A 13,441-nucleotide genomic window follows, 5' to 3' on the forward strand; every position below is an offset into this window, starting at 1 on the left:
GAGGAAGTTCCTCCTTTTTATATAGTAGAGATTATTCACAACACCTTACAAGAGCAATACAGAAGATCAAACTCAAAGCCACATCACTAAACCTACAGAGGGATGAAGGGGGTGACAATTCACCAACTCATATCATCCAAAAACCAAATGCCTTCCCAGGCCGCCCAATAGCAGATGAGAAGCACATCCAGTCAACAACGTACACGCCATAAAAGTTGCTACCGCCGTCTTCCTCGACTCCATCTTCAAGAGAGATCATCGCATTGACCATGCCAGGCCTGCCATCGATGCCGCCACGGCGCCAGACGACGCCACCATCCTGCGCATGTCCATCACACTGCATCCGTCCCGAGACACCACTGCACCATGCCGCGGCGACTCGACGACGCCGACACAGAAAAAGCACACCGCTCCACCTCAGCACCACCACCATCCGTTGTCTGCTCCGAAAACGATACCCCCAATAGGGAGAACGGCGTTGCGCGCCGCTATCGTTCGATCCGGGAGACCCGGGTCTAGGGTTTCCCCTGGAGCAGCCCAGGCGAAGAAACGCAGACTGCAGAGACAATGCCTTCAACAAGGTAACGACGAAAGGCGCCGCCATCATCCGCCATGACCGAAGTTCGGGCCGGCTTTCACCGGCAGCTGCGTCTCGCCATCGGGAGCTAGGCGACGGACCGCAAGATACGCCACGGCTAGCCACACAACTAGCCGATCTCCTCCGGCGAGAGAGAAGACCACCACCGTGGTGCCATGGTCAGCGGCACCTGACGCCCGCCACCTGCCACCAGGTCGGCGCCGTCACCACCATCGCCATCCAGGGCCGCCGCCCTTGGTGTCGTGATCCCAACTCTTGAGGAGGAGCAGCACGCGATCCACCCCCATCCCCACCCGCCCGGCCAAGCCAAGGCGAGGAAGGAGGAGAGGACCGCGCCAGGGTCCGGGGCCGCGCCGCCGCCCCCATCACCGCCCTCCCGGCGAGGCCACTGCGAGGAACGGTGGAGAGGGCTGCGCCGCCATGGCCAGGGCCGTGCCACCGCCCCCAACACCGCCCCCAACACCGCCCCCAACACCGCCCGCACCGCCATCAACCAGAACCAGGACCATCCCCCCGACGCGGAGGCGTGCCTCCTACCGCCGCACCAGGGGACCACGCGAGGATCCCTGCCGCCCCCCTCACCGGCCGCGCCAGGCTTCACCGGCGGCAGCCTCCGGGGACGACGAGGAGGGGAGGGGAAGGGGAAGGCTGCGGCGGCGGCTAAGGTTCGCCCGAGTCGCCCTTGGAGGAGGACGACCCGTGCGTCCCTTCTCTGTGGGTTTTATCTACAGTTTGTATGGCAAAATGTGTAACCTACAAATAGTAACCATACAAATCGCAACATGAGTAACCGCACCGACAAGATCCGCAACTTGTTGCTCAAATATTTATTTTCTGATTTTTTTTGTACAAGTTGGAAATAATGATTTTTAATCAAAAATAGGGATGATAAGTTTCCATAATATTTGCGTTCACATTTTAATAAGTATATTAATTATTAAATTCGATTTTCTCTAATTTCGAATAGAAACGGGCTCACTTGTAGTGTTACACAAGATTCCGATTTTTTTTGGGAGCAACAGAGGTGCACCACCTTTTCAAATAGTATGCCAAAATCACCGAAAACACAAAACCAGAAGGCCCTAATCAATGAAACCTTCTTACGGTACTACATTTTCTTCTTCTCGCGGCGAAGAGTTAGAACACGTCGTCTTGTTGCGGTCTCTCGATATCTTCGGTCTAAAATTTAAAATACATGCACTAGTTAGTAATAGTAAAATTAATGAAAAATTTCGGCAAAACCTTTGCTAAAAAGGACCTATGGAGTGCTAGAAATTTGCCCGAATGGAAATTAATCAACATTTTGGTAAAAAAAGTCAGCAACTCAAATCCCTATAATAGAATTTTTTTCTCATACACCTAGCACTAGCAGAAAAAGGGCATTTAGTCAGGCACCTTTGGTCCCGGCCATGTCCTGGGCCGGGACCCATGGCCTAGCCACGTCGCCCTGTAAACGCTACAGCATACGACACCTATAGGTCCCGGCTCGTAAAGACCCAAAGGTTCCGGCTCGTTTCCCAAACTGGGACTAAAGGGTTTTGCGCCACGCGGCGTCTGCGGCACCCCCTTTAATCCCGGCGTGTATTCCCAACCGGGACTAAAGTCAAACGATACAGTTTCCCGCGGAGCTCGATCGCGCATCGCCATTACTGGCCGCGTCGAAATCGAGCGCCGGCGTGGAATCCGAGCCGGCGGCGCCGGCGCAGCCAGCCACTGTTCATCTTCCTCTTCCCATTGCTTTATAAGCTCCACCAATCAGCACCATTGCCACACACACTATCTCCATCCGGCCTCCTCTCCTCATCCACCACTGCAAACACTATAGCTCTCTCTCCCCTCTTCGTAGAGCACCTCGTGCGCGACCCGGCTCGTCGGACACGGGTGTACTACCTGAAGGCCGAAGGGATAGCGGCATTCAAGGTCACGGTCACGCTCCGTGCAAGAATAGTGGAGAAGTGGATCTGGGGCGTGAAGAGAGACTTTCTCGATGCCGCAACGACCAAGTGTGTCGGGTTGGACTGCGAGTTCACCGACCCTCGCAAGGCCAGTGAGGAGCAGCGCGCCGCCGTCCTTCAACTCTCGGTGGCATCTGAGACGATGGTGTTCCAGATTATTCATGCCGATATAAAAGTGCCACAAGTGCTCAAGGATTTCTTGGAGGATGGGAACATCAGATTCTGCGGCGACGCTATCGGCAATGGTGTGAAAAAGCTAACACTTGACGGTATTCACATCATTTCTGCGTACGACCTCCAGAAGGTAGTCCTGAACCCCATCACCAAGCCCACTCCAAGTCTATATGATTTGGCAAACCATGCCATTGGGACAAACCTTGAGCAGAAGAAGAAGTACAACCACAAGAAGAAGATGGACGTCGCCGCGCAAGAAAAGAGAAGATGAGCTCATTTTTGGATGGGCCAATTATCCATTGAGCTACGAGCAAGTGCACTATGCAACACTAGACGCTCATCTAGACTCCGAGATTGCTAGGAAGAATTGGATGATGAGTAGTGGTGGTCTTCTATATTTGTATGAACTATGAATCGATCGTTTCAATATATATGAACTATGTGTCTTTCATATATATGAACTATGTGTCTTTCAATATATATGAACTATGTGTCTATATATATGAACTATGTGTCTTGTGTTCGTGCTTGCTTGCAGCACAGCGTGCCTGCTTGCTTGCTGCTGAGCGTGGTCATTTTACCATGTGAGAATTAGCCAAATGTATTCACTAAACCAAGTCCAATTTAGTCCAATTTAACCGTCATGATAATTATGCAGTGAAGATGGAGATCTTTATACGGTTCACTATTTAGAAAAACAAAATGTATATAAACCTATAAAGTGAGCAAGAAAGAAATACATAATTATTTTATATTCAAATCACTCACATTTTTCTAATAATAAATCATATATTATTTATCCAATTCCAGTTTACAGATTTCAAGATATTAATTATTTGGCAATATTATATGAATAATGCATATATTATTTGATATTAATTATAATAAATGAATAAATACATAATTATTTCATATTCAAATCACTCACATTTTTCTAATAATAAATCATATATTTTTTGTCCAATTCCGGTTTATAGATTTCAAGATATTAATTATTTGGTGATATTATATGAATAATGCATATATTATTTGATAATAATAATAAAAAATTAATAAATACATAATTATTTCAAATCACTCACATTTTTCTAATAATAAATCATATATTATTTGTCCAATTCCGGTTTATAGATTTTAAGATATTAATTATTTGGAAATATTATATGGATAATGCATATATAATTTGATAACAATAATAATAAATGAATAAATACATAATTATTTCATATTCAAATCACTCACATTTTTCAAATAATAAATCATATATTATTTGTCCAATTCCGGTTTACATATTTTTTTGGTTTCAAAAAATACAGAAATGTGACAAAATGGTATAAGAGTTAATAGAATTGATATGCTAGTATTTACAACAAGGTATAATCACATTCGAGAGAGCGCAGCAGGAAAGAACCAAGGAGTTAAGCATGCTGAGGATGAAGTAGTGTGCGGATGGGTGACCGACCGAGAAGTGATGACCAAGTCTATAAGTGTAATTAGTATTAAAAATAGTCCAAGTGAGAGAGTAACAAGTCAAACGAAAAGAAAAAAGAAAAAAGACAATGAAACTAGAAAAATGAAAAACATAATTACTGAAAATAATATCTAGTCGCGGTTGGGGTTACGGGCCGAGACTGAAGATTCTCCAGCCCAAACCCTATGACGCGGCCCGTGGAGGGCCATTTATCCCGGTTGGTAACTAGACCACGACTAAAGGCTTCTCTTTTAGTCCCGCTTACTTAGTTGCGGTTGGCCAACCGAGACCAAAGGCCCTTACGGTGCGGGACTGAAGGCCCTGTCTCCACTAGTGTAGCAAAGCACAACAATGAAATTAACGATTTTTTTGGCACGAATGTTGCTAAAAAGGAGCTATATGGAGTGCCAGAAATTTGCCAAAATGGAAATTAATCAACATTTCGGCAAAACATCAACAACTCAAATCTCTATAACAAACATTTCATCCGCATTTAAAAACATTAGCAACTCAACAATTCATTGATACTTCAAAACATCAGCAACTCAACATTTCATCGAGCATTTCATCGAGCAGATGGAAGGCGTGGTCTCCGAAAGCGGATTGGGAGGAGATGGAGAGAACGAACGAGGAGATCTCACCCTGGTCTGCAGTTGTGTGGCGTGGTGAGGTCGTTGTGGGCATGACATAGCGAGCGGAGGTGGGCGATGCGGTCGGCGGTCGAGGGCAAGGTGCGGGATTTGGTGGAGGGCCGAGCGGAGGTGTGTGGTGCGACCGAAGAAGTTAGATTGGAGTCGAAGAAGCGGGGTAAATGTGTCGCAGCCACGCGTTGATTTGAATTTGCATAAGTCAAAATATTGGCAGCGGACCCGATGTCGTTAATTTTATCAAAGTTGCCATGAGCACCATTTTTGCCAGGGTGATCCTTCCTGAACGCGCAACGTTCTTCCAGATCCACCCCGCTCAAATGAAGTTCCTTGCGATCTTATTGATTTTTATCAAAGTTGCCATGAGCACCATTTTTGCCAGGGTGATCCTTCCTGAACGCGCAACGTTCTTCCAGATCCACCCCGTGAGCTTCCTTGCTATCTTGTCAATAAGAGGTTGAAGACCGGCTTTTTGAATTAAGGCGGCAGAAGTGAAGCGGAAGCCCCAAGTATTTTCCAAGGAAGGACAAAATATTAGCGGGGAAGGCCGAAAGGACATCACAAGGTCAATATCGCCGCAACGGATTGGAAAGATCTCAGCTTGGGCCATGCTAGTGAACATGCCACTTCCTTTTCCAAAATAGTCCATGATGACCAAGATTGTATGTAGCTCATATTCTAGAGGGTTCACAAAGATATCGACATCATCAGCGTAAACAAAGATTCTGCATCGAGTCGTGCCAGCGGATAGGATTGGGATGCCATCCTTTTTGGCAAGTGATAGGATGCATTGTAGAGAGTCGATGGCGAGGATGAGGAGCATGGGGGATAAGGGACCGCCTTGACGTAAGCTGTGTGCATGCAAGAATGGGATCCTCAATTCTCCATTGAGAAGCACTCTAGAAGTGGCGGAAGCAAGGGAGAGGCACACCCAATGTCTCCAAATCTGGCCGAAACTAATCGCCCGCCATGAACTCAAGCAAGTAGACCTGGCCTAGAGAATCAAACGCGTTTGTGATATCAAGATTTAGGAAAAGGCTCTGCGTCTTCGAGAATGCAATTCCTTAAGGATGTTATGCGCATGCAGGGAATTATTGTGGATGCTCCTTTTTTTTTCATGAATACGCTTTGGCATTTGGAGACAATGTGAGGTAGAATGGGTGCAAGCAGTGGTGGACCTAAAAATTTCTAGAAACCTAGGAAAACAAGCCTATGATGCTAAGTATTTTTTTTGAAAAATCTATAGAAAATCATGTCTTATAAGGCATCGTACCACCGACAAGCTTGTGTGGCCCAACAGGGACGGTGGATTCGCCACTAGGCACAAGTTGGGTTGCCAAGAGCTTGGAGAAGATCTTTGAAATACTTTGAATGAGGCTGATATGCATGTAGTCTCCCACATTTGTTGCGTCTGTCTTCTCCGAGGTGAGAATGATGTTGGCCGAGTTTATCAGGTTAGCGCAACCTCTATATGAAGAAAGTGCATATGAGGAGGTGACACGAGTTTACCCAAGTTTGGGGCCCTCGTGAGGAGGTAACACCCCTACTCCTACCTATCTGAGATCTATAAGCACACAATGAGCTACAATTGTGCTCCTCAAGCTATATGCGAGAGGTTGAAGATGAAGTCTATCGCTATAGAGGTAGAAGAAGAACTGCAATGAGCAAGTAAGTGAGCCTCTCGTGCAAGGGAGTGCTACCTCTCCTTATACAGTGGAGAGGTAGCTTACAAGGGAAGGAGCCCTAGCATGGGTTGATCCTTAGAATCTTTGCCTACATCAGGCTAGCCTTGGATCGTAACTTTGACCTTGGCTCGCGGTGTCCTTCCCTGTGTTTTGGCTTCTGGCACTGTGGCGATGACCACTGTAGCTCTGCGCACTGTAGCCTCTTCATCATCGGCGTGCTCTGGCTCCTGTTGGAACTTAGCGATGCGCTCGTCATGAGGAGATCTCCATATCTCCTCCATGTCTAGTAGTGGCACGACCGGATTTTTGACTCCAGGACCGGCATATGACTGTTAGCCCTATGTCGGACCTCTATTCTGGTTTTACCTGAACATGCCGGATCTTCGTCCTCTATCCTTCTAGCCATGATTCGGCATAACTTCAACTCCTCCGGCTTAAGGTACGCCGGTATCTTTGTTCCGGCATTCACATATCAGCATCCCGGATCGTACAATCCAGCTGACTTTTAATTTGGTCACCATCATTTTAAGCGATAATCAAACCTATCCGGCTTACTCATGTAAACCGGTAACTAGTCGCATGAGTCGTATGACTTAGGCATATTAGCCATGCTCTTGACCTACCGGGGGTCATCCCCCCGACACGTCTTGACCGAAGGAAGCGAGAAAATAACCTCCTTGTTTTCGTCTTCCTCAAAAGAAGCGTCAAAATCAGAAAGGTCTCTAGTCATATACTAGAGGCTAAGATGCCCTAGTGCTTTGTTCCAAGATGGTCTTTGAAGTGCTACATCAAGACCTCCTCTATGTCATTCATTGTAATAGCGGTGCCCGATGGAGAGGTGAGAGTCCAAATGTAGACCTTTCTTTTGCATCCATTTGCTCTAGCACGAAAAAGCATCACATGCTTACGACATCTTTTATAGATACATCAAAATTTAGATAAACTTACAATATCTTTTTATGAACAGAGATACATATACATGGTCAATAGAAATAGGGAAGTGATCAAATTACACATTGAAGACCATATCAATATCTTAATTTGCATTTTCCCCCTACCGGCGCCACCACCACCTTCTCTTCCTCTTGTCGCGGTCTCACTGTACGCGTGCATGGCCGTGCCCGCCGTGGTGGGTCCCACGCTTTTAACCGCGCCATTTACTCGCTCACCTAAATGCTTCCGACAAGGCCCGCACCGCGCCATCCACTTCCACTTCCTGCTCTGCTCCAAGGCCAAGAGCCGCGCCTCCGCGATGACGTCGCCGACGCCGCCGCCATCCTCCTCCCTCCGCGAGCTGCTCGCGCGGGAGCGCTCCGAGTCCCAATACGCGCTCCCGTCGCCGCCGCGCCGCACCCTGTCGAGCAGGCACGCGTCGCCTCCTCCCCGCGGCGACAGCGACGCGGTGGGCACGGTGGTGTCAATGCTGTCCGGGTACGCGGGGCGGTTCTCCAAGGACCCGGAGTTCCGGCGGGCGCTCCGGGAGAAATGCGCCCCCTGGCTCGCCCCCGCGGCGTCGGAGCGGCGGGAGCACGCCGTGCTGGCCGACCTCGAGCTCGCCATCGAGAGCGTCGAGCGCCTCGCCGACGCCGCCCCGTCCCCGCGAGACTCCAAGATCCGCTCGCTGCGCAACTCCATCCGCCTCCTCGGCGTCGTCGCCTCGCTCCACGCCCCTCCCCACCCCACCGCCGCCGAAGACCGTGGCTGCGCCTACACCTGCGGGGTGCCCAACGCCCACCTCGCCGCGTGCGCGCAGCTCTACCTCGCCATCGTCTACAGGATGGAGCGCGACTCCGACCTCGCCGCGCGCCACCTCCTGCAGGTGTTCGTCGAGGCGCCCCGTCTCGCCCGCCAGAGCCTCCTCCCGGACCTCTGGGCCCACGTCTTGCTGCCCCATCTGCTCCATCTCGAGGTCTGGCTCGCCGATGAATCCGAGCTCGCCGGATGCGACGACGACGACGGTCGGGGCAGCAGTAAGACGAGGACCCTGCAGAGGCTGTACGACGACCAGATGGACAGCGGCACGGCCCAGTTCGCAATGTACTACAAAGAGTGGCTCAAATGCGGCGCAGATACGCCGCCGGACGCCCCCTCCGTGCCGCTGCCTTCGTTACCCGGGGAGTTCGGCAATGGGGAGAAGCACTCCTTGTCGATGCGCACCAGCTCCATCAACAGAAACCTGTGCGTGAGCAAATGCTAGTGGAAAAATGTTGCTGCTTAATTGTTTATCAGTAGTAAAGGCTGGAGAGTGTTAAGGTTATCTGATTTTTTACAGGTACAATGCGGTTTTCGGCACGGCATTTGAGCAGGAAAACGTCAAGGATGCAAAGCTGCCTGATGAGGCTGGATTTGTTTTGGACATGGATGTGCAATTGGACGAAAATCCACCTAGCTTCAAGATGGAGAAGCTTGCTCATGTGAGTCCACAGTTCCTTCATTCTCACTATACATGGTGATTAGCCATGTACTTCATAACGGTGTAACTTTGTGTGCGTGTCTCGGGTTAGGACTACCGGTATTGGTTTTGACAAGAGACAAGTTATGATCACTCATTGCAGCCGTGATGATTACGATAGATGGCCGTGTTTGTGTCCCAGGGAAGCATCTTCATGGTGTGGGGACTAGAGGATTTTGGCTGCATTGCAATAGCATTTCCTGTAACTAGGAGCTGGCTTTTAGATGCCAGCTAACTGAATAACATCCATAATATCTATAAAGTATTAAATACCGGTAATTTCCAACTTAGCGTTGCAAAATTCATCTCTAGGTTCAGAGTGCACCATAATACAGTGCAGCCAAGAATATTATTACTGTTATTGATGTCTGGTAAATTCTTTTTCTACATCTTCCTGCTCATCATGCTGTGTATTACTCGCTTAATTGTTGAGTTCATTTTTTTCACATGCGTGTTACTTTCATGTTGCTATGGCTGAATCTTTCCAGCATAGCACTTCCAGTCTCGTGAGAGTGAGGGAGTGAGCTGCATTTTTTCTAGTATTGCAAGAGTTAAACCAGCAAACATGGATTTCAGCTTTTATTCCTTTTGCTGTAAAATTGCACTTGGATTATCTGCCAATGACAATTTCTGCATTGCTGCCCCTATGGTTCCATTGCCATCCAATATATACTCACAATCTTTCATTGTCTCACAAAAAAGGGGCAAAATTTCCATTAATTTTGAAATGTATTGAAGGTGAAAAGAAATCCGTTTTTAGGTTAGTTACAGCTGAGAAAATTTAGTTCCTAGAATATTTGTATCTTTGCACCCTCATAATAGTTAACGTAATATGCCGGCCAAGGGTGACTGAAAACTGGAATGATGAAACTGAGATTCCAAACATGAACCATTTTGATACACTTGGAAAGGTGTTGAAGGGACATGCATGCCTGGTGCATACACCCTTCTTTTAGCATTAAAGTTTGAAGCATGCCAAATTGCACTGTTAATCTGTCACAGAAGCTGAATTGTTTGATCTGCAATATTTTTATATTTAAAGTTACTTAACTTATGCTGTTTTGAGTAGACAGAGAAACATTGGGCTACAAGAAAAGTGTTCCGGCATTCGGAAAGAAAGCACTACCCGAGAAACAGCACCGACCCCGCGCAAATCCTACTCGTTCCGATTACTCCCTTGCCGTGGAGATCTAAGCAGGAATGTTATCAGTCACCCTAAGGTCCCAAAGAAAGGCATTGCCTCTGTCGAAAAAGAGCTAGACGGCAGTGAGGTAGCAGTGACTTTAGGACGAGCAGTTTCCATTGTATCGAATTCAGACAGTCTTACTCAGTGCGAGTATGCTGTGCATGAAATTGCCAGAGCATGTTCAAATCTAGGAGGGGGTCCTAATCTTGGAACTTGGCTGGCATGTCCCTCTTTTATTCAAGGCCTTCTCGAGGTTACATTCACTTCCAATGATGACGCGGTACTTGAGTCAGCAATCTTGATAATGGGAGAGTTGGTTTTGAAGAATGAGGTGAATAGGCAGATTCTGCTTAACGCAGATCCACAACTTGAGGTTTTCCTGAGACTTCTGACTCTGAGAAGTAACGGGTTGTTTCTCAAGGCAACGGCAGTGCTTTATTTGATGAAGCCAAGAGCTAAGCAGATGTTATCTATGGATTGGGTGCCACTAGTATTGCACATATTGGAGTGTGGGGATGAGGTGCAGCTTCTATCTTCCATGAAGTGTTCTCCAAAAATGGCTGCATTGTACTTCCTAGATCAGCTCCTTACGGGATTTGACATCGATAGGAATGTTGAGAATGCAAAGCAGATGATTGCTCTAGGTGGTTTGGACCTGCTGATGTGCATACTTGAACTTGGAGATACCCGGGAAAGCAAAATCTGCATCTCACTGTTGACCACATGTATCCAAGCTGATGGCAGTTGTAGATACTACTTGGCTGATAATATGAAGAAGGAGCCTGTTGTCCAACTTCTTGTACGGAATCAGAAGACTAGTGCTGCTGCCCTGAACTTGATGAGCGAACTAACCTGCCTTAACAGGTAAGATTTCTCTACATTATTGATGAAATGTGTACTGTAAATTATGAGAGGCACATCTAAACCATCAATTGAACTAAACTTACCTTATTTTCTTTACATACAGAACAGCCCAGATGGTGGAGTTCCTGAAGGAGCTGAAAAATGGTGGCTGCTTAAATACGATGCAGATTCTGTTGGTGTATCTCCAGCAGGCTCCTCTTGTCCAACATCCATTAGCAGCTGTCATGCTACTTCAGCTTGATCTCCTGGTAACATCTTGAAATACGAATCTTTGTTCCTTTGCTCACTCAAGCTTTTGTGCTTCTATACGATGCCCATATACCAGTTTTCTTGCAGGGAGATCCTTTGCAGTACAGTGTTTACCGAGAGGAAGCAATTGATGCTATCATAGCTGTTTTGGAGCATAGTTTACACAGCAGAAAGGTGCAACAACAGTGTGCTCGGGCTTTGTTGCTCCTGGCAGGGCGGTTTTCGTCCTCGGGAGAACCCATAGCGGAAGCTTGGCTGCTAAAGAGAGCAGGTGTAGATGGCTCCCTATCAGAATCCTTTAGAAGAACAGAGATATTCAAAAATAAGGGTGCACGAGCGGTAATCCTATAGAAACTATGCTGTATATTTGCCCTGAATCTGGGATTTGTGGGATAGTTCATTTTTTTTGCTTACCTGGATGCTATCTTGATTCACAGGAAGAAGAGAAGGTGGTTGAAGAGCGGCTGAAGAAACTTGCCCTCGTGTTGCTGAACACAGGGAACAAACGGTTCCTCATTGCACTGTCGAACTGCATATCTGATGGAATCCCAACTTTGGTCCGGGCGTGCCTTGTAACCGTAACATGGATGAGCAGCTCCCTCTCGCCGTTGCATGGATGCAACACTTTCCAGCCTTTGGCGTGCTCCATTCTTGCACCTGAGCTTCTAGATAGGTTAAGCTATGATAGGGTTTTGGAAGAGAGGGTGCTTGCTTCGCTATCACTGTTGAACCTTGTGAGACATCCAGGTGCGTTTCTTTTTCCTGTCTTCAACATAATCTTGCAGCTAGTTTTAGTTAGTTTGGCAAGTACTACTGCATGCAGACTTTAGTTTCTAGCCAAGATATAAATGTGACTGTCTTGCACAATCTTGAAATCTCGTTTTTGAGGATGATAAATTTGGCAGTCGGTATTTGTATCTGTTAGAACCAATTTCATGATTACTTCATCCATGCACGAGCTAACCACTATACCAAGCCAACGTTTTTCAATTTTGCGACTACTGTAGAAATACATGTTTTTTTTTTAATAATATGCGCAATTGTTATGATCCCATGCAATGCCTTTTCTTGTGATTTACTAGGGTTTACCTAAGCACGTTAAAATAGCGATGCTTATCTTTCATATACGGGGAAATGTGATGGTTTTTCTGTTCCGTAGAAACGTAAATACAAAGTCCCATTCCCTGAATAGCTTAGCATTCACTATTCTGCGCGAAGACCTCATGCTTGATCATTTAATCTAACATCACTCCTGACAGAATGCTTGGAGAAGCTTTTTCCACTGAAGAAAGACATAACGGAGTCCTTGCGCGATCTCGCGGAGGTGACGTGGACCGCGAAAGAACTCCTCTTCGCCTGCTGCAGGCGACAGACAGATACCTGAAGAGGAACAGCTTCTTAGTGTTTCCGCGATGAAGAACTGCATGCCAATATGAAAGAAGAAATGGTTGGCTACAACAAGTGTAATTGCGCTAATTGTTGTAAACATTTCTTTTCTTGATTTATAAAGCTCGGACTTATTTTCTTCAAAAGGAAATTTGTTCCTTCCTATGACTTTATTTAAAATTATATGTAGAGACAGCGGATGACTTTATTTAAAATCCTATGTAGAGACGGCGGAGGAACGGATATGGATTGTTTAGTTGCACAAGCACATGATTTAGAAAAGCCAGTTGTTGTTGTGTATGATACAAATAATATATATCTGACTATCTATGCATCCTACCGATCTCAGCATACGAGGGTCGTCTCAAAAGCTCACATGACATTCAACCATTTAAAGTTTGAAAATAAATTTTTATCATCAAGAGTTCAACCTTTGTAACAGATTCTTGGAATAGAAGATGTGAGCATGCATGGAGTGCGTTTTGGCAGAATAAAGTTACAAGAGAATAGAGGAGTTGAGTGAGTGTATGTGGCTTTAGCATAGAGGAATGGGGAGATTCCACCGATTTTGAGGAATGAGTGCGTTCCAAGGAGGGTATATTCTCTTTTAAGGAACCACCTCATTCCATTCTATTTCCCAACTGAACAGCGGAATGAGATCTAGGTGCGGAACCATCCCATTACATTCCACTTGGTGACACCAACCGAACACACCCTAAGATCCATTCTCTCTCTCTCTCTCTCTCTCTCTCTCTCTCTCTCTCTCTCTCTCTC

At 46.7% G+C, this 13,441-nt stretch overlaps 2 protein-coding genes across 2 annotated transcripts; both read left to right on the forward strand.

Moving 5' to 3' along the window:
• The first annotated feature begins 1,882 nt into the window (after positions 1-1,882).
• LOC127310465 (uncharacterized) lies at positions 1,883-2,998 on the forward strand. The gene is made up of 2 exons (XM_051341142.1): positions 1,883-1,904; positions 2,445-2,998. The coding sequence occupies exons 1-2, from the start codon at positions 1,883-1,885 to the stop codon at positions 2,996-2,998; spliced, it is 576 nt and encodes a 191-aa protein (XP_051197102.1).
• Positions 2,999-7,729: 4,731 nt separating this feature from the next.
• LOC127307935 (putative E3 ubiquitin-protein ligase LIN-1) lies at positions 7,730-13,001 on the forward strand. Its single transcript, XM_051338700.2, has 7 exons — positions 7,730-8,708; positions 8,803-8,944; positions 10,056-11,032; positions 11,136-11,280; positions 11,369-11,620; positions 11,719-12,028; positions 12,541-13,001. Exons 1-7 carry the CDS (start codon positions 7,783-7,785, stop codon positions 12,663-12,665), a joined length of 2,877 nt encoding a protein of 958 aa, XP_051194660.1. The 5' UTR covers positions 7,730-7,782; the 3' UTR covers positions 12,666-13,001.
• Positions 13,002-13,441: the final 440 nt, after the last annotated feature.

The sequence above is a fragment of the Lolium perenne genome, chromosome 6 (assembly GCF_019359855.2).
Source record: "Lolium perenne isolate Kyuss_39 chromosome 6, Kyuss_2.0, whole genome shotgun sequence".
In the NCBI taxonomy this organism is placed as follows: Eukaryota; Viridiplantae; Streptophyta; class Magnoliopsida; order Poales; family Poaceae; genus Lolium; species Lolium perenne.

Excerpts from the sequence above, each read along its gene's own strand:
- LOC127310465 (XM_051341142.1), top strand. The coding sequence starts at position 1,883 with ATGGAAATTAATCAACATTTTG. Across the intron at positions 1,905-2,444 it reads GGAAATTAATCAACATTTTG|AGCACCTCGTGCGCGACCCG; the intron begins GTAAAAAAAGTC and ends CCCTCTTCGTAG.
- LOC127307935 (XM_051338700.2), top strand. The coding sequence starts at position 7,783 with ATGACGTCGCCGACGCCGCCGCCATCCTCCTCCCTCCGCGAGCTGCTC. Across the intron at positions 8,709-8,802 it reads AGCTCCATCAACAGAAACCT|GTACAATGCGGTTTTCGGCA; the intron begins GTGCGTGAGCAA and ends GATTTTTTACAG. Across the intron at positions 12,029-12,540 it reads GAACCTTGTGAGACATCCAG|AATGCTTGGAGAAGCTTTTT; the intron begins GTGCGTTTCTTT and ends CACTCCTGACAG.